Raw genomic sequence first — 25238 nt, forward strand, 5'->3', positions numbered from 1 at the left:
CTAAGTGATGAATGATGAATATACTTTTTCTCCCTTCTCATCAATCAGAATTACTGGGAGGAAAATCATTTTTCTAGTCAAATGTAATTGTAAAAGTTGTAAGTGAAGCCACACAAGATATATGCTGTGAGGATTGCAATGGAGCCATGGCCATGATGTTGTTGAGACAGAGTAAAAAAAAAGTACAACAGCAGCATCCTTATTATGACCAGTTTTGCCAGGCTGACAAATTAACAAGCCAAAGTGATGTATTTTGTCAAACAAAGACATGACATTTCATCACATTCATTTAGCAGAATCTTATCCACATTAACTTACAATGTAGGAGAAATATAAAAGCATTCACCTGATTAACATGAGCAATAGGGAACTGGCTAACATTCTACAGGGCTCAGTTTTTTATAATGTACATTTATGGTAGCATTTTGTATTGAAGTTTAACAATCATTGTGTTTCTCCCTTCAGCTTTATCTTTTTCCTGTCCCCTTTTTTATTTTGTTTTATTTTATTATGTTGGCTAATGTTGCATGTCAATTAGGATTATTTTGCTATTCTTTTGTAAGTTAAAAAGCCTGATACTTTTTTTTTTGGTGGGGGCGGCGGTTGGTATTGTCCTAGAATGACTCCCTCTTAATTCTTATTTGAATATTTGGCTGAGATTTTCTGACACTAAAGTAGCCCTCAAGGATGTCTCAATTACTGTTACACAATTAGAATCAAATCATCCCCTGGCAAGAGAGCTGATTTTTCTCTGCTGCGAACAACCTGGCTGTCCCACTGTCATTTATCCACTGAACAAAGGGTGTCAGGCTGCATCCATCGAGTATTTCTGTCAAGCCTTTTTTTGACCAGTTAGAGTTTCCTGTTGAAGAGCACTGTGATTCAAATCAAATCAATGTATGTGTAGCGTTCGGTGTACCGGAGAAGCAGATTGGTCTCTGCAATGCTAGCTGGTGGAGAAAGCATAAGCACCTGGGTTGCATTTACTAATCAGCCGAGGTGCTTAAAGGTGTGTTTCTCTCCACAGTTTGGGGCGAAGACTGGGAGTACACACTCAGAGAGTTTTGAGCTTTGTTTGTCTGAGTACAAGACAGAGAAAGAAAAGTATAAGAGCGGCAAGGCTGGTCAGCTGAAAAAGTCCTACCCCCCGCTTGACCTTTCACTCCCCCTGGACAGCACCAGTGCCACCTGTTTCATCAGGTAGTATTTTCAGTGTGGTATTTTGGCCAAGCCTACCACAAATACCTACCCACTCATGCCATTCAAAAATATTTTCATCTGTTTCCTCTCTCCCTCACACAACTGCTTCTTAACATTGGCACAGTAGAGAGAGAGAGAGAGAGAGAGAGAGAGAAATACATTACCATCCCCCACTTTTAAATAATTATATATATTTATATATATATATATATATATATATATATATATATATATATATATATGTGTGTGTGTGTGTGTTTGGGGGGGGGGGGGGGGTGTTTACATTGAACCATCCAAATAAATCATGCAAGCATAGTTTTAAAAGACGACGTCTCTCCGAAAATGTTCCACAAATAATGTAAACAGTACCGTCCAATTAATCATACACACAACCCATAATTTATCTTTAAAAAAAACCTGTGCCACGTTCTTTTGAATTCGCCCTTCGCTACATCGAAAACGGGCCAGCAATACGTAGCCTACAGAAATCTTCAAAATGTGAATGCCAAATTTTCTCATTAAAAAAAAACGTTTTTGAACGTATCTGCTGGCGTGCTGCGTGTCCTGCGTCCAATACTCCTCCTCTATGCCCGATACAAATGCAGCGCAACTACTCTGCCAAATGCAGAAACTGAAACTGACGGACAGGAAAGGCACCGCTCCCTCTCCGTGTTCTCTGGCAATTTTACGCACATCACCTCTCCTTCTTTGAGCTTCGGAAGCCTCCTTGAAACATTGTATAGTTTCTTCTGAATTTCAGTTCGCGTGTTTTATTTCTTATACATTTCGTTTTTGATAAAAATGGATCAGAATACCACACTGAGTGAGCGCAAGTTCTTTTACTTTCGCATTTTAGCGCAAAAACTCCTGGCATCTGGGAACCACTCCATGATGCCATACGACAACGATACCGAATCTCCGCTGGACAACAATCTGGATCTGGACGTGAACACGGATATCTACTCCAAAGTCGTGGTCACCGTGATATACATCGCACTCTTTGTGATAGGATGTCTGGGGAACTCCATAACACTCTACACTTCACTAATGAAGAAGTCTCTACAGAACCTACAGAGCACTGTCCACTATCACCTTGCAAGCCTCGCAGTATCCGACCTCCTAATTCTCGTTTTGTGCATGCCCATCGAGCTGTATAACTTCATCTGGGTCCACCACCCGTGGGCATTCGGTGAAGCGGTCTGTAAAGGGTACTATTTCCTAAGAGACGGCTGCTCTTATGCCACTGTGCTCAACATTGCCAGCCTCAGCGTCGAGCGCTACATGGCTATCTGCCACCCGTTCAAAGCTAAGAGTATCATGTCTCGCAGCCGCACCAAGAAGCTGATCAGTGGCATGTGGGTGGCATCGTTCCTTCTGGCCACGCCGATGCTTTTCACTATGGGTCAGCAAAACGCCGGAAGTGAGAAGATCTGCACCAGTATCGTATCCCCCGTAACGACCAAGATCGTACTGCAGGTGGGTGTTAGACTGGTCTATTTGGAAACGTTCAGGCTATGTTATTTCTCTTACTGGCACCATAATGTACAGTTCTGATCTTTGCTATTTTAAATATAAACCCACTTTGAAAATACAAAAATTCACAATTGCAAATTGATCTGTGATAGAAATGGCTTTATAATGTTATGAACTAATCACATTTTAAATTGTTCATTCTTTTATAAAGAATTGTTATAAATGTACCAAAACAATTATTTAAAGGGTTGTGCCTGGTAAACCTTAAATTTAACATATTGTTCACCGACAAGAGTAATATTTGTATGTTGCATGCCCTGAACTGTAGGAATTATAAGAACAGTGAACTTCCATTGTAAATAGTAGGGTACTGTGACTGTGAGATGATTGTTGTGATCAATGGGTTACGGTTGCTTCCGCTGCTACTATTTATTGACGTCATCGCTGTTAGTTTGAAGCAGGGAAATAAGCTTAATTAATTCATCGATAATAAAGTGTGCTGTGGATTGTATTAAATATGTCGAACATTGTTAGTTGCTTGTGGTGTTGGACATAGACAGTTAATAGACCTATATCTGAAAGCAGTTTGATGATTTTACATTTTTACAATTACGGTTAATTTTGGCCAGCAAAGTGCTGTGGAAGCCACCAACGTAATGCTTATTACCACACTTATTTCCTCCTGGCATAAGTAGGTAGGCTTACGCATTGTACTCTCAATACGTTCACATGGAAACTGGAAAATTGTGGTGTACACTCCAGGATATCCAGTTGTACTTGATGACAATAATTGGACTTGCCATTGTATAGACTTGTCGCTGTTCCACAACACTCAGAATACACCTATCTGCTTTTAACCCGTTCTGACTTCATACAAACATATTAGCTCATATTCGGTCCAGTAATCAAAATATTAAAGCTTTTTATGCAAGCCGTGCCTTTAAGAATTTTGTTCAACCCATCTGCTACAGTTAGATGCTCATTCCAGATTTGTATTGTGCCAGCACTTGGCCCCAGATTTTGTCTAACTACGATGTGCTTTGCCCTTGGCACAAAGTTATATTTGTTAGTCAAGAAGCAAAGTTAAGAACAAAGTAACTGCTGCCTAGCCATCAGTCAACAGAAGTACACTAACCTTTCATTGACTCACTCACACACACACACACACACACACATGCTGTGAGGATCAAATAATGTGAAGGGCCACAAAACATTCTTCATCCATCAATTGCCAAAGAAAGTTATTTAGCATGTGAATAACTTGCTGGGAGTAAGTGTTTTCAGTTTAAATAGCCAGGTTGTCAAGACGATGACAACGTGTGTGTGTTCTTATCTGTGTCATGATGATAGCCCTGGTATTTTTCCCAGGTCCACAGGAGACAGGTCCACATTGGGCCCTCATTTCTGCACTCTAGGTACAAGTGAAAAAGTTTAGCACTAACTCAGGTGGTGGTAAATTAAGACATGTCCAACTCAATATCGGTAATTTCATGACCATCAGTAGTGCACCTGCGGTACATTTGCAAAGGCGGTTGGTTTAAGAGGAATAAATTACCTTTGAGTGTTTTGGGGATTGGTCTCATTATGGCTAATCAGATTTTGTCATGTTTGATATACTGTCCCAGTTGTAGTCATCACATGCACATTTACGGAATGCCAAAAAAACCCTCCTCAGGCAGATGTTGTCAAAACAGCTTGTGACCTTGAGAAGGAATATATTGTGTGTGTTTGTTATTTATCGAGTGCTCTGTATTGTGGCGAAGATGCAATAATTGTGTAGTAGTAATAATTGCACCAGGCCTTAAGGATTGCAGTGACACAATAAAATGACCACGTGGAGCAGCACAGCCATTCAGCATCACAATGTCTCTTCTTATTTATGGTACACTTTCAAAGTAACTTTCACAGCGGTGCGCCTGCAGCTGGCTCCCGAAGGCCATATGAAGCTATACATTGTGCAGGGACAGGAGTCCTTTGTCCCCTGAGCACCGTAAATGGACAACAACCTACATCAAGAACATCTGGCGTGAGAAATGCCAGAATGGTATTGCAGGAAGACATGGTCCCTCATCACATACTACAGTATATTAATTTATCTTTGTAAACTATGGTTTCATCAGATTCCAAAAGCTATTTTTTTTAAATGCGAACACATTTTTTGACAAGACAGTATGACTTACAGCAGAAGCTGGCCCTGGAAATTGAGTGGAGCTGGGGAACTCACACTCAGAGATAATACTGGAGGATTTTTAATATTTATATCTACATTGCAGTCCCCACACCTCTTTTTGGACCTCAGAACTTTTGCCTGGCATGTGTCTGGTTCTTCATTGTATTTGCCTAAGTGTATACATGTATTCACTTGGCACACTATTATTAACAAAATTTAAGGTTTGCGTATGCAGTTGTGGAGAGGTGGCAGTAGAGATACCATATCTGTGTGTGAAAATATTAATGGAAGATAAAGGGGCTCAAGTGGAACATCATTGCATTGGCAGCCCCATGTGGACATCCCCCTGGGGCATGGAAAGGTTTTGGTTTGCAGGTGGTGCTGGCTCCCATCCCTTCAGACAAGAAGCCTTTTGTTGTAATCTCATGCAGGTGGCTCATTATCCAGCCAGTGCTATGGCTCCAGAGTGAGGCAGCGGTATAGGCAATTGCAGCTGGCAGGGCAGGGCAGTTTGGTGGAACGTATTCATGTCTTTATATTTTCCCACATATTATTCACATGCATTCTGCATTCTCCAGAAAAAATACTTAGATCAACACAGAATCAACAGCTGCAAATGCAAATTAGTTGGGCTTACCAAAAAATGTGCTATAAAAATGTGTTTAAAAAGTACCACGGAGTACATACAAATACTGCTTTTGTGCACTGCATACCATTGCATTTATATATATATATATATATATATAAATAATAATAATAATAATAATAATAAATACAATAAAATTATATATATATATATATATATATAGTACTGTGCAAAAGTCTTAGGCACCTGTAGAAAAAATGCTGTACAGCTAAGATGCTTTCAAACATAATGAAATGAAAGGTTATAAATATCAAAAATCAATGTTTGGTGTGACCACCCTTCGCCTTTAAAACTACATCAATTCTCTTAGGTACACTGTCTGGCAGTTTTATAAGAAAATCGGCTGGTAGGTTGTTCCAAGCATTTTGGAGAACTTGCCACAGTTCTTCTGCAGATTTTGGCTGTTTCGCTTGCTTCTGGCTCTCCAGGTAATCCCAGAGACGCTTGATCAAGTTTTTATCTGAAAAGTAGTCTATTACTTAAAATATTACTTTATTTAACAAAATACAAAAACGTATCTGTAAAATTCATTTTTTGGAAAATTCATGTTTGGAAATCTTAAATTTGCTCTTTTCTACTGACACACTAATGCAGAAAACAAAAAATAAACATCTAAGACCAAATATATACTATATATTATATTTAAAAGTCTAGGGTGCCTAAGACTTTTGCACAGTACTGTATATCAATACGTATTCCAGGTACAATATTAAAGTATCTGGAGTCAGTCAGTGCCCTCTGCTGTTCAGCACATGCAGCCTACTGACATTCTGCTGAAGAGAGGGCGACTGATTGAAATGACTCAAATCCCTAAGAAGACTGCTGGCATTTCCCTGACTCCACTCAGGATGTGTTATCACATAAATTCAAGCTCTGGGTAAAATATGCAGACAGAAGGCAGAATTTGAGGTGATGGTGAAATTCCTCAAGTCTTCTAGAAAAAGGGGAGAAAGAAAGAGAAAATAGAGCAGATTTCTATTTGAAACTGTCCAAAAGCATTGTTGCCTATATATGGTCATTTATGAAGTGGAGAGAGTGAATAATGAGACAGGGATGAAGACAAGCATTAAAGTTCATGTTTTTACATCGATAACGTTTCAAATTGATTTTTTTCAGTGTTTATTTTCTCAGCTGTATGTCTCTTAAGAAGTTCACATCTTGCACAACAAAACCAAAATGTTGTTGATCCAAATTATATAAAGTGGTTGGTTCAAGTTTCGAACCCAGTTAAACAGAATAAAAACACACAAAAGTGTTGCTTTTTAAAAAAGTGAATTACAGTCAGCAATTAAATGAGAAGGGTGCGGATAAATGGAAGTGAAACCGAGGGACCAATTGAGAGATTGGAAAGTATTGGCTAAATGTAACCATAGAAACCATGTCTGGACCTATTGACGAGACTTGCATGTCCTGTAGCACTGAAGACAACAGTAGCACAGGAGCTGTGTCCACTCAAAGAGGCAGCGTGTTTCAGAGTAAGGAGAAATAGTCTCAAGGTTGCATTCGGAAGCACAATAATATAATAGATAACTGATAAAGACACTCAAAAAAGTCAGGTGTACTAAAGGATCGTGCAGTAGGTGGTGTACTTTATTAACGCTGCGTTAGAGGTGATGGGACAGCATTGGTCCATTTCAAGTCAAATTATGGTAATTAGAAAGGCAACTTTATAGATGATATACACTGCAAAAAATGTAATGTTAGTGGGCATTATAAACTTAAAAACAAAGTCAGAAAACAGCTTTTTAATACATTTTTACCCCATTGGCAGATAGGTTTGGTTATTTTAAGCAAATCTTTCTCAAATCATAGTTATTTTAAGCATTCCATTTTCACTGTTTGCAAATATAGATACATTTTTATTTGTCATTTTAATATATATGACATGCATATTCTTGGTGTTTTACAAAGAATGCACATCGGGTTTGCTGGTGTAAGTTATGATCCGTTTTGTGTTTATATCAGTGACATACTGACTCTGCTTTATGCATCAGATTCTTACACAGACCTTCTCCAATACATTTCTTTTTTCTAATAACAAATTTTGCAAACAAAAACAAGGGAGAAAATGTTCTCTGTATTCATAAGAGGGATCATTTCAGACAATGTGCTTGATTAAGCTTTGATGAAAACCTTAAGACTCTGGCTGATTGTTCACCTCTTTGTGTCTTTAGCTTCCCTGCAATGAAAACAAACCCTTAGCAGTTGTGCTATCAATGAGATTGTCTCTATGCACATTTGTGTTAATAATTTAGAAGAGTGATTGCATGCCCTCTTGAACTCTGAGCAACACTCAAGTTTATTTCACAATATTTCATTTATGGAATGTCTTAGTATATGAATGTATTATCAGGCGTTTAAATTGCCAACTCAAAAATAGCATTACCAGATTGGAAAATAAAAGGTGGGGGAGGGGACTATAATTAATAGTCAGATGAAGTTTAATCTTGGTTATAGAGGAATATTGTTTTCTTATTGATTGATCCTAATAACTGTTGGCAAAAGTTTAGTCATTTTAGCCTTTTCATTACTTAAACTTTTGGTTTTGTAATCATCCATTTGCCTTTTCTGTTGGTATTGTTCTTTTTTTTTTTGGGGAAACCAATATTTTTTCTGAAGTAGAGTGTGAGGAAAATACACCGAGGTATTTGAATATATACACTGAAAAAAGGCAAACATAATGAACGTTTTGGTCATTAAAAATCTGCCAGGGGCACTCAGTCTTTGCAATTACAGAAATATTATTTCAAAATGACCTATGTCACACTGTGAAATTGTGCTAGATAGATAATAGAACACTTAATTGCTGCCCATAATTGAGGGTGGTGAGGAAATGTTATCACCTCATTTAGTACAATTGATAAGTGAGTGTCATGAGAAAAAATCAAATAGCTATTCAAAAATCATCTGAGGGCTTGGGAACAATATCGATACAAGCCTAATATATAAATACAGATGTGCAATGGTCTCTGTCGTAAAGCCTGTGTCACAATATTTTAACATACACGTGCATTTTCTCACTTTTTGCAAAAAATTGCGTAACTAATGGTCTGTAATTTTAACATTGATGGGGCACTGTTGCTCTCTATAACATCTCTTTCTGCCACCCATGCCAGTGCATGGAGCACTGCAGTAAAGCATATGGATTCATCATGTGGACCCAGTGACTGTTTTCCACAATACTGGTCACATGGGATGCTAGAAGACATTTCTTACTGGATGACAAGCACATCCTCTCACTGGAAAAAAATGTGTACCTGTAATTTGGGGGCACTGACTGTTGCAAGAGGAGCTCAGCCCAGTTGAAGCCCACACTACCAGCCAACTGTATCCCTCCACTGTGGATACTTGATCTTAGTCAACTGCGGACACAGCCAAGGCTTAAATCAACAGCACAACACAACAGGACACGACACAATGACAAGAACAGACCATTCAGACCAACATCCTCACCATTATCCTACCAAAAAAGTGTACCTAGTCCTCAGTTTGCTTATAAACGAGATATCTAGCCCTATATGAAGCCTAGTCTTGAACGCCCCCAGAGTTTTTGTCTCTACTACATGACCTGGCAAGTTATTCCACGCAGTGATTACTCTCTGTGTGAAAAAATACTTCCTAACATCTGTGCGTAATTCACCTTTTGCTAATTTTCATTTATGCCCCCTTGTTCTACTAACAGAGCTAACTCAACCTGAATAATCGTGTGTAGTTCACTTTGTTAATCCCTTTTATAAATTTGAAAGTCTCAATCAAATTACCCCTACTTCTCCTTTTACGGACCTTAAAGAGATTAAGCATCTTAAGTCTTTCCTCATAAATTTTATCTTTCATACCTGGAACTAATTTGGTTGGCCTTCTTTGAACCTTTTCCAGAGCCTCTATATCTTTCTTGGAGTACGGTCCCCTGAACTGCACACTCTCTTGAGTGTGGTCTGACAAAGGTATTGCATAATATCCTTGGATTTATACTCAGTACGTTTAGCTATACATCCCAGCAACCTGTTGGCCTTTTTTAACTGATATAGCACAGCACCTAGATCCTGAAAGGTTTTGATCATCTATTCCTCCAAAGTGCTTTTCAAATTGAGCGCATTCCAATTTTGTTCCTCCCATTAAATAGTCCTACCTTATGTTTTTGTTTCCCACATGTAGAACTTTAGATTTAGCCCACTTCTGGATTCCATTTGAATCTTCTTTGATTACTTTAGTAGATTCCAATCTGTTAGCTAAACCGCCAAGTTTTTATCTGCATATTTAACATATTTAATGTACTTTCAATGTCCCTGTCAGAGTTGTTTATATAAATGAGGTTGTAAGATTTAAGATATATGGTAATATATCTTTTTATAAATATTAATTTTTGAAACCAAGGTTGAAGATTTAAATATTCATATTTTACTAAATATTTGTTTCTGAAACAGAAATATTAGATATAAGAGAAATGTTTTTTATTTTTTTATTTTAGTTTTTTCAATATACCTTTGGAAAGGGTTTACAGGCTTGCTCTATCATTTATGAATATGCACAGCCAACCATTTACAAAGTATTCATACACAATTACAAGAAGCTCTTAGATGCCATTGTATATTGTCATTTGCTGCTTATTAACATGCTGATTAGCCTGATTACTGCGTTCATTAAAATGATGAGTATTACTTTTGCAGTGATCTAGAAGTATGGTAACATGACAGAAATTATTCTTGCAAGTGAGATTGAGTGGATTAAGCAAATTATAGATTTCTCAGTAACCAGTACACATAGGAAAGAACTGAAGCTAATATGGTAAACTGCTAAATTCCCATTCACTGGCATGCAGGACTTTATGATCCATCACAAAATCAATCGGTCTCAGAGGGTGTATTAGCCAGGACTAATCATGCATCTCCCAATTCAGTTTCCTATTTCAGTCTTTATCAGCATGACCTGTGAAGATATGAAATGTATAATTGGGGAAAATGGAACTGGGTACAATTGAGCTATAAGGATGAATACAGTAGATGAAAGGTACATAACTGCAGCTAAATTTATTTTGTATGTACTGTATGTGTTTTGTGTACCACGTGAGTGCGTGTGCATGCACATGCATCTGTGTATGTATCATGGGGGCGTATGAAAGATAATAAATTAATTTATTGAGGATTCTACCAACATTTTAGTAATGAAGACTCGTCATTCTAATGAAGCTGAGAGCCAATGGACTGGCAATAGACTTGGTGAAAAACAGTGTTCTAAACTGAGATAATGCATGATCAAAGAGTGAGCACATAAAAGAAACTAATTCACCCACCAAAATACAAATTAAGCCCTTTTTTAAATTAATGGATGTAAATTAAGCGGCCCAGTTAGTCTTAAAGGGGTAGTGTATTTTCTGGAGTTTTATTATTATTATTATTATTATTATTATTATTATTATTATTATTATTTCAGTTTTAGTGTATGGTTTTGACTGACCCAGACAGTTTTTGTGTGCAATAAAGGCCAATTTAAATATTTACAAAGGTTTCTGATGACGCAGAAAATAAACTTCCTGTAACTCCATAGCAGCACATACAGATATGTTGTCCCTCCAGAAGCTATGAATATGAGCAGATGAATTTCATATTATTTATTCACAATTATAAATATAATAAAGTTGTACATTGTGTGGGTACTTCTTTCCTTCTCAATTCAAAAGTGTTCCAGGCCCTTGGCCAGAGTGATGTAGTTTAGAAGCAGCTGGCCTGGCACCTACTAAACTTCCTGTATTGTTGCATACCTTATGTTAGCCAGGCTGACTACAAATTGAAATGGAAGCTACAGTGTCCAACTATGAAACAGATGACACTTTCCACTACAGTGCCAAACCTTATTTATTTGAGCCATAATTTATGAATTATGTGCAACAGATAGAGACTGAGAGGTTGAAGAGAGAATGTAAATTGCCATGCTGGCACCCCATTTTAGGACAGCTAGCCACATTATCAATTGACCTGGGTTGTCTAAATACAGTCGGTGAAATTGATACAAAGACCATTTTGATATTTTCCCCACAATTGTGTAATTATACAAGCATAAACCATTTTCACTTTTGTCATGCTGTCCTTATAATAGTAACATATTATACAGGTGCTGTAGAGGTATAATAATAGTGTAGCATGCAGGTATAATGACTAGTGCCGTACAGACACTGCACTGGAATCTAAGTAAGGGATAATCCCCCGTTAGCCATTGGGGAATAATGACCACCACAGAGTCGAAGAACATGGAGGGGGGTTTTCTCCACAAAGGTTATTATTCCCCGATGTTTGACTGCCTCAGAGGGGATTATCCCTTCCTTAGATTCCAGCGCAGTGTCTGCACAGCACTAGAGTCATTATACCTGCATGCTACACTGTTAGACATGCTTGCGTATTGGGGAATATTGACTAACGTGGTATTGGTACAAGGCGAGTTAACACTATTAAGGAACAGACGACTTTTTTTTTTTTTTGCTCTGCCTCAGTATTTTTGGCTCTCTTTCACTCTCTCGACACTGTCAGTGTCATCGACGTTCATTATCTCCCTGGCATGTAATTCAGACTCATACCGCCACATGGCTAAAACTAAGTCAGTTTTAGTTTTACCATTTGTAAATCTGACTGAATATACTGTGTAGCTAGCTAGCATAAGTCATAATAATAATAACTGCATACTGATTATATTTACTGTTACTATATTTACAGATTTATTGGTTTTCTTAATTAAAGAGACAGCGATCAATTTGGCAGCTGCGGCACTTCTTTCTGCAGAGTGATGGTTCTAGGTTAAAGGGTCTGTTGCCCATAGCAGCAGTCATTATACAGAAATATCTAAGTGCTGAATGCCTGAATTGACCAATCAGAATTGAGGATTCAACAAAGCCATGTAATAATACTGGTATAATAGTCTTACAATATTATTGTATGACTGCTCCTGCTACTTAAGGATTGTAATAACATACTGTTATTTCTGTATGGTTTCTGTATGGTTTCTATGTGGATGTTAGCTATTTGATTTATTTTATGTATTATTATTATTATTATTATTTTTTTTTTTTTTTGTCAAAGCAATGTGCATTCTATCAAGCCATTTTACACAGTCAGCGGACAATCATGACTTTATCTGTAAGTTATAGCTAGTTAAATCATGGCTAGTTAGCAAAAGGTGTTCACTAACTTGTTGTTTATATAAACTTGAAACTACTTCCAGGTTAATATACCACTGTTGTTTATAGCGTCTCCTTGTGGTTTTAAGCTTCAAAAGTACTAAAGGCAGTGGCAGTGTGGTTTCCATGAAAAAGTTTTTTAAAAATGATTTTTTTTTAAACTTTTTTATGAAAAATGCTGCCATTAATAGGTAATAGGCATTTATGTGAAGGTGATGCTTCTGTCTCTGTCAGCTATCAAGCCTTGCTCTGTCCTTGTGTCCCTTACTCCTTCTTTGATTTTTTTATCATCTATTCTTTCATTTTATTTTCTTTCTTTGCCCATGTTCTATCCACATTTACGATTTTGTGAATGCTTTTTTCTTTTTTAACAAATAGAAACTCACCTTCAAAAGCTACAGTTGATAAGTAACAGAATAAAATGTGATGATACAAGTTGTACTTCTCTCTCTCTTTTCAACTTTTTCCCTGTCCCTCTGACCCTCTACCTCCTATGCCCTGCCTATTTCACTCTAGATAAATGCCTTATTGTCCTTCGTGGTTCCCATGGCAGCGATCTCAGCGCTGAATGGCATCATAGCCAGCCAGCTGCTGCGCATGTTCCGGCAGGCTGCACAGGACAGCCATGTGTGCATCATCGGGGGAAATCCCACCATGTTGAGTGTCAGCGTGGAGCCCAACCGGGCACAGTCCCTGCAGCATGGGGTCAGGGTCCTACGTGAGTGAAGCTCTCACATACACACACACACACACTCGTGTGCGGGAAGCACTTCTAAATATAAACACACATAATTGCCTAAAATATTTTGACAGTTCCTCGCCTTTAAAGCTTATTATCATATTGGGCTGCGTTCCAGTGAATCCATTAATCTCTGGCAGCTCCGAGTTTGTTCCTGGTGGCAAAATCAAAATGGAACATCAAGAATAGATTTATGAAGTCAGTAAAACAATGCTTTTGGATGCTATGATGGAATATTCTTAGAATTACTCTTCTTGACATTTCTGCAGCTCTACAGCTTGTAGATAATCAACAATCTGACATGACTGCATAATTGGACCTGACAGCATAAACTCAATTACTTGGGAATAATATGATATAACAATATAACTCAAGACATTTTTTCTTGATTTGGTTTTGTGCACCATAATTTTAGATTTGTAATCAAACAATTCACATGTAGTTAAAGTGGTGATTCTCCACTTTTATTAAGGGTATTTTTTATTATACATTTTGGCTTCATCATGTGGAACTTACAGTATATTTTATGCATAGTCCCATCAATGTCATGGGTCAACTCCATTCCAGGTTATATATGTATCACTAATTTACCCTGTTTTTCATTAATATTTACTTTATTATTAATAAAATAATTATTAAATTAGACTTGGGTAATAATCATGCATTAGTTGCTATTTCTGAAATGTGAAAAAACTAAATTAAGTTCCACCCAATGATAATAAATTTGCATAATTCTCACCCTTATCTATATTCAAAGCAGTAATGAAATAGCTTACATGTGTAAGACTGAGATAGAAAATGAGATTGGGCTGAGCTCTGACCCCCTTTACATTTACCATCGCAGGCAGGCATACCACAGTGTTCCTGATCAATGTCAATGTCAGTAATGTCAGCTATTTGCTATGCTGTTTGAAGAGTGATATTCAGTGTGGTATGAATGGTGTAATCTATGTCAGGGCTTTGTGGATGTACACTCTTCTACGAAGAATCAGTATACGCGTGGGAATCAGACTGCCAGGCCCTTATCCTTTCAGGATGCGATAAGCTGGAGACCTATCTGAGGACTTTCCAAAGCCACTTTTTAATGTTCAGTGCTGACTGAGGAACAAGAGAGAAATGGCAAGGAAATTGCATACAGTACCTTACCCTCAGCCTATACACGAAAACTTTTTCAACCAACCCTCTTCCCTTCTGGTTTAAATAATAATATTATTATTATTAATAATAATAATAATAATAATAATAATAATAATTAGTATAATAATAATAATAATAATAATAATAATAACAATAATAATAATAATAATAATAATAATAAAATACAGAGCCATGTCTTCAAGATGTCTTTCGTAATGAGTTTAAAGGGCTTGTCACAACATTGAGTGCAAAACAGGCTGAGGTCATTAGAAAGAGAATAATGTTCCCAACTCTCAAAAATCCAGCAATGCAGAAGTGCTGCACTCTCTCCTCCCCTCTGTTCAGACTTCTTCTGGACTGACTGGGTTGGCCTAGGACTTACAATGTGGACATCCATCACTAAGGGTGATATTTCATATTCTTTTCTGAAATTTATTGTCACTGAGAGCCTGCCTCTGACTCCTGTCCCCTTCTGAGAATTTTAACTGAAAGGAGTTGTCCAATCTCTGCTAGTCCTCTTCACACTCTGAAAGATCATAACTCATTTTAGAACAGCACTGAAAATTGTATTCACAGAACCCACAGGCAAAGTGTTACAGTTACTGCCTGCATTTTCCTCATACTACACTTCCAGGAAGCTTGTCTACGTCAGAAAAAAACCTGCAGCAAATACAGATCACTGATCATTGTTCATGTCCAAGCAGACATGTACATGGACACCTGGAGACAGAGTAAACACACTTCTCAATAAATATGGTGCAAACACAGCTGATAATTCAGACTGATGCAGAATCTTACCCAGCTTGGTACAATATGAAATTATTCAAGCATTAAAAGGAATGGAAAATCATCCAAAATCATGGACTAACTATTCAAAATAATTCTGGATTAAACTAATCATCATAGATAGGTGTTCATATTACACGTTTATTACAAATTTTATTACAAATATATTTGCTTTTTTGCAAATTTTTATTTTAGTATGGAGCATGGAGGGTGTATTTTCCATGGGTCTGGTGAGTGCGGCTCATCGTTAAAAAGTAGTCAGGCATCATGGAAAAGACGATCATGAAAGACAGTAAGCTATTGAGATTGGCATTATTAGATAGCATGACTTAACAACTGAATTAAGATTTAGGCAACGGATCCTGAGGCTTCTCACATTCATACATTTTTGTTTGATGGTGCACTTGGGAATGACACTCACTTTCATCTTCAGACTTCCAATGTCAATAACAAGCAATGGCAATGCCTTGAGGGATGGCATTCAAAGAGTATTGACTAAATGGCACTGATTAAAAGCATGCAACTTCAAGTGGGATAAGGCATGCTTTCCATCACCATGTAAACCCTCCACAGGAACACTCAGTTCTGCTAGATCGATATCTTATACCAGGGCCACTCAATCCTGGTCCAGGAGGGCCACAGGGTGTGCTTTTTTATTTTTATTGTTAGTTGCCCTTTAATAACATTAACATTATACCATCTAACACCCCTAACTATGGTATATAGATCATATAACAATATTGCAATAATAAATAACATATATAAACATATAGAGAATATAGGCACAGAAAAAAAGCTGCCCACCGTTGTTTGTTTAGGGGTTTCTGTTTTGTGGTGCAGGCTGCCTTTTCCTTGTCTTGTCAAGACTGGGTATGTTGAAGTGGGTTGAGCAGACATTTTCTGAAGTACTTCCTGGGAAGGAATGGCTTAGAGAATAAGCCATTACTTCCTAGGTACTGATATCACTATTTTTCTCTACCATATTCCCTTCCTTTCTTCCCCCTCTTCCTTATCTCCATTTCCTTCCTCCTTACCTCCCCATCTCTGTCCTTCTTGTTCTTCCTTTCTTCTCACATTCCCCCTGCCTGTGCTGTCCCTTCTCTATTATCCCTTCTGTCCGACAGGTGCTGTGGTCCTTGCTTTTGTGGTGTGCTGGCTACCCTACCATGCCCGACGCCTCATGTACTGCTATGTCACTGTGTGGACAAAGTGAGTAAAATACCTCACATAAATTATCAGATTGCTTCAGTCTGGAGTAATTTCCGATTTGTATATTACGTAATATAAAGATAACAATTTGAGAATAAGCCATGTAAAGCAATTAGCTAGCAAGGCCTCTGGTTATTATATAAATGATTTCGAGGGATGATATGTCTTCACCAACACAATTCAAAACAGAATCTGTACATCTGGTATGCTTGTCTCACAACAGTAAATCCCTGTTTTTGGGCAGTTTGCATACACATATATAATTTGGGACTGGGAGCAAATGTGAGCCTATAGAATGAGATGTCAATATCAGTTTGATGAAGCACAGTAGCCTCTAAAAGGCTAAAGACCTCTAAAAGCCCCCTCCCTCTTCAAATAGGGCCATCAGTCAGAGGCAATTGCCATGGCCAGGCATGTGCTTTTAAACAGACTCATGCTTGATTTAATTAAGATCTACCGCTCTATCAGTGTCTGCAGAGTGCAAATATGCCGCTCTGTCCAAATGTCTCTGTCAAAGATTAATTGCACACTAGGTTATTTTTTTATTCTTTGTCTTTTAAATAATTGCAGGTATAACACATAGGGCTAGATGTATGTACATGAAGCTCACAGCCCAAAATGCAGCCTGATGAGGGTATGTTGGTGCGTACGCAGCCTGTGCGAAATTAATGTCAGCTACAGCTAATTACACAATCAGTGAGTGGGACTGCCTACTAATCACCTTTTGAGTATGAAGCAGAGCTTATAATATGCAGTTCAAAAACTCCTGTTCAGTGCATTGAATATCTTCATTGTGCGGAAATTGATGTGTTTCCTGGTGCGGATTAGGAGTGTATCCAGCATTACAGTCGGTGCTAGGTCATTATCACCCAGAGGAGTAATTATTTCCATGGCTGGTGTTTGTCACAGAAGACACTGGTGTTGCTGATTCCATGCTTTCTGTGTCTTTTCTGGCAGCATCTTTCCCAATTTTTAGTGCTTTTTGTGAACTCTTGTCAGTTTTGGATGGTAACTATAATGTAGCCTCAAACCTCGTAATGTAACTATAATGCAGACTCAAACCATGCCAAATCTAACTAAAAACAAATACACAGTAACCATGTTTTTTATTATTTTAGTAATGCAATTTTAGCATGCTGTCTTTTGAACGATAGTCTGTTAAAGGCAAAAAGCAGGCTCTTTCCGTGATGGACAAAAGCAATTAAATGCTCAAACAAATCTTACCAGGCAGGTTTAAGTTTTCAAATTAGGATATTATTGGACACTACATGACATGTTGCATTTCAATAAGACCTTTTTTTCATTGTTGACTCTTGCTGTCTTTTTGTCAGTGAAAAACATCTGTTGTATGATATAGATTCATAGTTGATTGAATCCAGGTGGGTGGACTTAGACCAGGCTTACACTACACAACTGTCAAAATTTTAACATTGTGTAAACCGTTCACGTTCCCTGATTTACGACTTTAAATCCTTTGTATCCCTTAGATGGTATGGGTGCTCAGACTATCTGATAGGACCTTACTCTGCAATCACCCAAATCTCGTCCAACCAAGGTCTTGTAAGTAGACTTGGTTCACGGAGATTATCAAACTAGTTATGTCCATGCTATGCTTGGCAAAATGCTAGTATCCAAGCACTATCTGGGCACTGCAGAAATGTCCAGTATGAAAGAAAACTAAGAATCTGGACTCATAGATGGTTGTACAGATATGGAGAGTATATCCTGTCTATTTTACAGGGGGGATTTCTTGGAATTCCTGTTTACTTTGGTCTCAAATGAAGGCCAAAACATTGGCTACTGACTGACTTGCTCAGAACATCAGGAAGGCCTTACAAAGTTTCTGATATTTCAGAAAACAGTATGGACATCCAAGACTGGCCAGGAGGTTTGAACAGCAATCATTAGCACGTCTTTCATCCACCATTATGTGATTGCTGAGAGGCCGATTTTGCTTACAATCCTAAACTATATAATGAAAATTTCTCTGGGGAAATTTGGAGTAAATAGAAAAATAGAATATATGTCTGGTCTAAGGGACTAAAAGTTAGACTAAAGCCTGGATTTACTCCCACTTGAGGACAAATATTGATAAAATCCAGACCTGTCTGTTTTAGTTAGGGATAAGCATCTGGTTTACTTGTACACAAATCAGTAAAAATGAAATCAACAACAGAAATTCATGCTTACAGTTTACACAGTTTAATTTAACATACGGTGCAAATATGAAACAAACTATTTTGGACTAATTGCTATGGAATTAATACAGATGTCAAAAATACAAGACACATCTACACCAGGATAAGTCTAAATGACCTCTGCTCCTGTCTTCCTCTTTGCAGTAGTCTGTATGACTTCTACCACTACTTCTACATGGTGACCAACGTGTTGTTCTATGTTAGCTCTGTTGTCAACCCGGTCCTTTATAATCTGGTCTCTGACAAATACCGGGAGGTGTTTTTCTCTACGTTCTGTCACATGTACCTGCCCTGTCACCGCAAGAAGCAAACGCGCGTCCTCACCCGGCACTCCAACAGCTTCTCTAGCAACCACACCATGTCCACCAACATCGTCAAGGAGACCGTCTACTGACTCCCCAAGTGCAGTGTGCCATTTGTCGCATGCAGCAAGGGGATGGAGAGAGCAGTGCGCAAAAAAACACAGCTGGGAACAGAAACAATTAATGGAGTGGAATGTGTTTTGAATTTTTAATTATCATATGTAGGACTGTTCTGTGTTACCAAAAATCAGTTGTGTGTGAGAGTGCATGTGTGAATGACACTTCACTTTAGAGACTAGAAATAGACACTTACGCATGGCATTTTACTTCACAAATGCACATACTGTACATGTGTCAAACTTTTGTGATTAAAGAAGAAAGCCATGATGTGCAAAGTCTTTGTGTCATATAAATATGGAAACATTCCTGTGCACATTTGTCCTATACTCACATTCTCTTATTTGGGCCGCACAAGTATTTCACATTAAACAACAGCTCACTGAAGACGGCAGCAAATAGACATGCAGGCACCCATCTGACCTATCCACAGTAACACCGCTTGATCAGTCATAGAGCATTCACATACCACATTAAACCGAGACAAACAAACCCAAAATGGTCATATGAATATACTTATTCAGCTATTCATATTTATTTTATATACTGTAGGGGTTCAGTCTCTGGACTGTCATCAGCCCCTTTGGCAGTTAAGTTTGCCCCTCCCAAGCAGATGTTTTCAGAGAAAACAATACCATATGAGGTCATATCCGAAGAATTTAAACTTTAGCAGCTCTGAGCTGTTAGAAAATGAACAGCCCTCACAAAAAGAGCTTGTCCATGCTGCTTGGTTTATAGCAGCAGGCTAATCGCATACTGAAGCTGTAGTTGCCTGAATTGCAGAAATTCTGTGTGATATTGATTTGGGACGGAATTTAAAATGTGTCATATTATATGATAGGATTGAAAAAGCTGTCCAATAAAAGGTCTGTGTAGTAGAATATCTTAAATACTATTTGAGTTGGAGCTCTAGCTAGTTGATCTGTCTATATCAACATTTCAGTCATACCACTATATTTCATTTCTGGTTCTTGTGAATCAAGAAAGCATGTACCATTTTATATTTCGTATATTTCTGTAATGCTACAAAATCAAACAGAGTTTATGTCATTTCTGGGGTGAGTACTACTATATGATACAGACTGGATAAGTAGTACTGAAGTACTGGATAAAGTCTCTACTGGCCAACTTTATTTCAATGTCACAGATTTTATATGCTATTAAGGGTGTGTCACTGCTAATTGTAAGGAGAATCAAATAAAAAAGTCAGGGAACCAGTAATTCACTGACATTGGGTCATCTGTTAAAGTAATGTCATCACTGCTATTGAGCACATTCAATAGTGCAGGCACACTGATTCCCTGTCAGTGCTTTATATCTATAATCATTGCATGCTTTATTTATGTAAGTCTGTGCAGGTGCACTCTTGAAACTGTGGTTTACAGCCATGTGTTTTCACAGGCAATAGTCTCATGCTAATACTGTTGCGTTAACCTATATGATGGTTGAACTTGGTTGTGCAGTGGCAATTGTTGTTTGCTTTGGCAGTATACAGTATATCCTGTTTTTTTTTTGACATTTTAATGCTGGAGCTGCCTTCGCATAAGATATTTATATTCAGATTATTCAATATGTAAGATATTGACCTAGCAAAACCTGGAGAGGTTTTTAGAACAATGTCTTTCATTACTGATGTCTACTCTTGGGTAAATCTGACACAATGCACGAATCCCTCTGATTAAAAACCACAAACAGAGAACAATGCTGAGTGTCAACTCACACACTCCTACGCTGAGCCCCTTCAGGAATGAAAGGGGGAAATGGAGCTCAGTGGTTCCATGGATGAATGTTTTGAACATGAAAGAAGCTATATATTTACTACTCTCTCAAGGAGAAATTAATTCATTAAAAGGATTCATTAAAAAGGAGAAGAGTACCCTCATCTCCTGGTCCTCCTTGCTCTGTATATTGAGCTACCAGCTTACACATATGTTGTGTATCCCTTTTCAACATTTCTGCAAAAAATGGCATTGGCAAGAGCGCAATTTCTGTGTCATTCAGCCATAGAGTCACTGACTTCCTCCTTAACCTCTTTGCATGGTGCACTCAACACTGGCAGACCTTGCCTTATGAGTGGGAGGTAGCGTCTGAACCAATAAATGGGTGACATTCGTTCTGTCAAAGTAAAAGACGTCCATACAATTGTTGGCTTTAATATTTTCCCCGCTGTGAATGCAGACCTCTGAATTTCCTGTTTTGTCTTTGTGCACTGGAGAATATGGATACGTATGTGTAAACATGTGCATGTGTATGTCTGTGTGTGTGTGTGTGTGTGTGTGTGTGTGTGTCTGAGTAGGAGTTGACTCTTGGGTCACCAATATGCTGGCTCATAAAATAAATAAATCTGTAGTTTTCCAGTTTTCTGTAGAAATGTATTTACTGTAAAATAAATATTAATATTTGTTTAAAAAGAATTAAGTTACTATATATGGAAGATTTAGAAAAAAATACCAAGTACGATTATCTGGAAAAATACATTTTTGACGGTATTTAATATTACATAACTCAGTCCACAGAATCAACTTTGTTTGGAAAAACCAGAATAATGGAACTGCTGTTAACTTACTACGTAATATACATATCTTTCTGTGTGTTATGTTCTATTATATTGTGGAAGAGATTATGGAAAAGAAAATAGAGGCTTAATAAACATAAAATGCATTTTCTATTTTTTAATAAATCCAAAAGAATGTAAATACTAAGATTATTTTCATTAAGTATTACAAAAAGACTAAAATGAGATTCACCTTGAACATTGATGAAGGCTTCCTCTTTTCTGCAGTTACATGGTGCCATATACAAGGAAAGTGTGACTTTGCCTGGATTCTGTTTTATCAAGAAACCTAAATAAATTCAAATGTTATGCAAGTGCAACAAAGATACTAGATGTCATTAGAAATAGAGCACACTTGCACCTGTGTTGTAATACACCACTGGTGTTTGTTTCATGTGCCATAGAACAGTAGGTCAGACTAATATTGTGGAACAACCTACACAAACATGGGACCCTACAAAGATCCAGATTAATATCCAGTAGCAATGATTTTGCAGATGCATAGTTAATTTTGCACTAAAATAAAATGAAGACTATACAAACAGAAACATACTGCAGGAAATGAAATGAGTAGAGTTATGAAAATATGTTGATATACCATTAAAATGCACAATTGAAAAGAGAACCAATGAATGGTTCATTCATTTCGATGAATTAACCATTTAATAATGTTCACATACAGTACGCATTGGTGAAAATGCAACTTGTGAAGCCCAAATAAAATGGAAGTGTTATATATACGAAGACTGGAATGTAAAGTATCACACAACCAATGAAACTGTGGAAGACTATCTCTGATTTTAATTAATTTTTCTTTCTTTAATTGACTATTTTAACTTATTTTTATCAATTGGATCAGTTGATGTAGGCAATGTCCCTGTGGGCTTACATTTTTAATCATTCAGACATGGCATTAAAGTAACTGTGTGCCCCTGTAATCTAAAATGATTTTGCTTTAGGTATTACATTAAATGCCATCTGTATATAGGGTTGGGCAGTATTTAAAATCATTTTGAGTGTTTTTTAATACATATTTCATGAGCTTGTAAAAATCTTGAGTTAATTTCAGAAATAGGTATATCTGTATCAATAAATGTTTAATGTTTAAAATGAAATGGAATTTATTTGTGACTTGATGATCAGAGTCTAATTCTGCCAAAAAGCAAAGTTGTAGCAAAGTTTGCCAAAACAATTGGAGCAAAGATTATCTGAGAACTGCCTGAAATATCTCTGCCTGAAAAGTTCTACAATGCCTATGGGAAACTAGGCTGTGATCAATATTATTTCTCTTACAGTACAAGACATACTCAGTAAAATGTCCAGCGCTAATGTAACAGAGTACATATGAGTCCAATAGGGATAAAATATTCTCTGTAAGAGTTGATATAACACTGAACATTTTGCTGTGTAGAGTTTTCTTTCTATACAGTTAGGAAATTCGTTCTTGGAATCTTGTTATTGTCCATTGTACATGGAAACTTTACAAAATGTGCCATGTCTTGCGCAGAGTGATATATGTTAGCTCTTTATTTAACAAAACATCTTCCATTTGAATTTCCAATATTTATTGAGGTAGACATTATCTATAAAAAAGTACATTGAAAATATATGTGGTCTTATGCTCTGTACAACTAAAATGAATCATTTTAAAGTAAAATTATTTTTGGATTTACTTTCGACCTATTTTGTGTTTTCTATTTTTGTCCATCTGTCTGATGTTCATTCATTGTAGTTTTGTGTGACCTCATCCCAAAAATGAATGTTGGTCATGTATAAATCATGCTGAAAAATATTTGCAGCATATCAGTCATATCTGAGCAAGACATCTTGGCAGGCCTACACATGTAGATCATGAAATTTTTTTATTGTGTTTGTATAATTTTATACAAACTCAGTTAAAAATAGTTGTATAAAAATATTATTAAATGTCCAATTTCTATACATTCTGTGTAAAAGGATGCAAGGATGCAATTTTTTGCAGATTTGTATGATTTTTAATCCTGTCAAATTCCACTTTCTAAAGCAGTGATTGGACAGACCTACATCAGCTGTAGGCCAGGAAAGCAGGAAGCTTTTTCAGAAAACTAATCTGGGAAGATAGTGTAATGCCCACCTAAAGATATAGTATCATAGACCGTCTGTGTGCAACCAAGGTGCTTGAAGTGAAAGTTTACATATTTATCTAGAGTGCCACAGGCTTAAAAATATTTTTCGGTGTCCTTTCAAATCTTATTTGCCTAAATTGACAGTATGGTCTCAAATATGATTTGTCTCAGGGTCAGTGTGTTGGATCTGCATACAATCTGTATCATTTATCATTGTTATGTTTTTTTTTATTGATGGTACTTTTTTCTGTAAAACATATGTGCTGGTATAAGAACATCCTCCTCTAAGGACAAATCGTTAGCAATCATGTTAATTCATTTGTAAACAAACAGTACCAGAAATGGGTCAACTCTAAAAATGTTGCAGGGTAGGAACACATGCATAGCTACAGTTGAAATGTAAATGCCATGGTGCCATATAATGTATTAGCTTGCATTAGAGCAGCACACATACAGCTAATTTGAGTAAGTAGAATTCAGTCTTAAAGCCAACATTGTTTCCACGTTATATTAATTGAGTCTAATAACCGTGTGATTACACTGTCTTTGTTCCAGTTGCTTAAATTTTTTTTTCATTTGTTCACTGTTGTTATTTCGCTGTTATTATTAACTTGCGTCTGAACCAAATCTTGCTGTGATCGCACAAATAGCTGTTATTGTCAAAAACTGTGTGTACCTGTGTTACACGTTATTTGTCTAAATATAGAGTAATTACTCAAATAGCAGAGCCACTTAATGTGATGCCTTTTGCTTCAGTTGTGTGTTCATGTGTTGCTTGGTTGTGATAATCGAAATGATTGCATTTTTGAAAATGTTTCTGTCGGGTGACTTTTAATGTTCATGTGACTTGGTGTTGACAACTTTTGTTTTTAAAAGGTCTAAAGAGTGTGTTTTTGTAAGGTATATTGATGAATAAAGAAATAAGAATCCCTGTTTTGTTTTCAGCTGTGTCTGGCGATGAAATGAATTGTGTTTTCATAATCTTGAACATGCTGCTCTCACGGCTGTCTATGACCTTTAACAAACAGCCTGTAGCAGGATTAGCACCTTGTGCTTTTTCAAAGGGCTGTCAATCACAGGGGCCATGTACCACTGTCTGCTCAGCAGAAGGTTCAGTGAGAGCTGACAGCTGGATGAGTCACACCTGCATGTTACCCACAATTCAAAGAGCCAGTGAGTCCTCTACACTTATATTAATGAATGCGCTACAGGTACAACAGCCTTTTTTCGGGCAATGCTGTACGAAAACTCAAGAGATAGAGGTACGTTCATACAGAACAGAATTTTGGTACAAGGATTTACAGCAGGTATTTATGTTTTTCTCCCACACTTATCATTTTGCAAAACTGACCATACAAAAGGAAGATGCAGTTTGTTTTCTTTGAAGGGCTCTTTGTTTTGGGTATTTAAGTGCAGTGCAAATAAATAAGTGGAATT

At 37.2% G+C, this 25238-nt stretch overlaps 1 protein-coding gene across 1 annotated transcript; it reads left to right on the forward strand.

Annotated features, from left to right (window-relative positions):
• The first annotated feature begins 2001 nt into the window (after nt 1-2001).
• Nucleotides 2002-24734, forward strand: ntsr1 (neurotensin receptor 1 (high affinity)). Its single transcript, XM_035380789.1, has 4 exons — nt 2002-2676; nt 13171-13372; nt 16441-16525; nt 18868-24734. Exons 1-4 carry the CDS (start codon nt 2002-2004, stop codon nt 19115-19117), a joined length of 1212 nt encoding a protein of 403 aa, XP_035236680.1. The 3' UTR covers nt 19118-24734.
• Nucleotides 24735-25238: the final 504 nt, after the last annotated feature.

The sequence above is a fragment of the Anguilla anguilla genome, chromosome 11, assembly GCF_013347855.1.
Source record: "Anguilla anguilla isolate fAngAng1 chromosome 11, fAngAng1.pri, whole genome shotgun sequence".
NCBI classification, from domain to species: domain Eukaryota; kingdom Metazoa; phylum Chordata; class Actinopteri; order Anguilliformes; family Anguillidae; genus Anguilla; species Anguilla anguilla.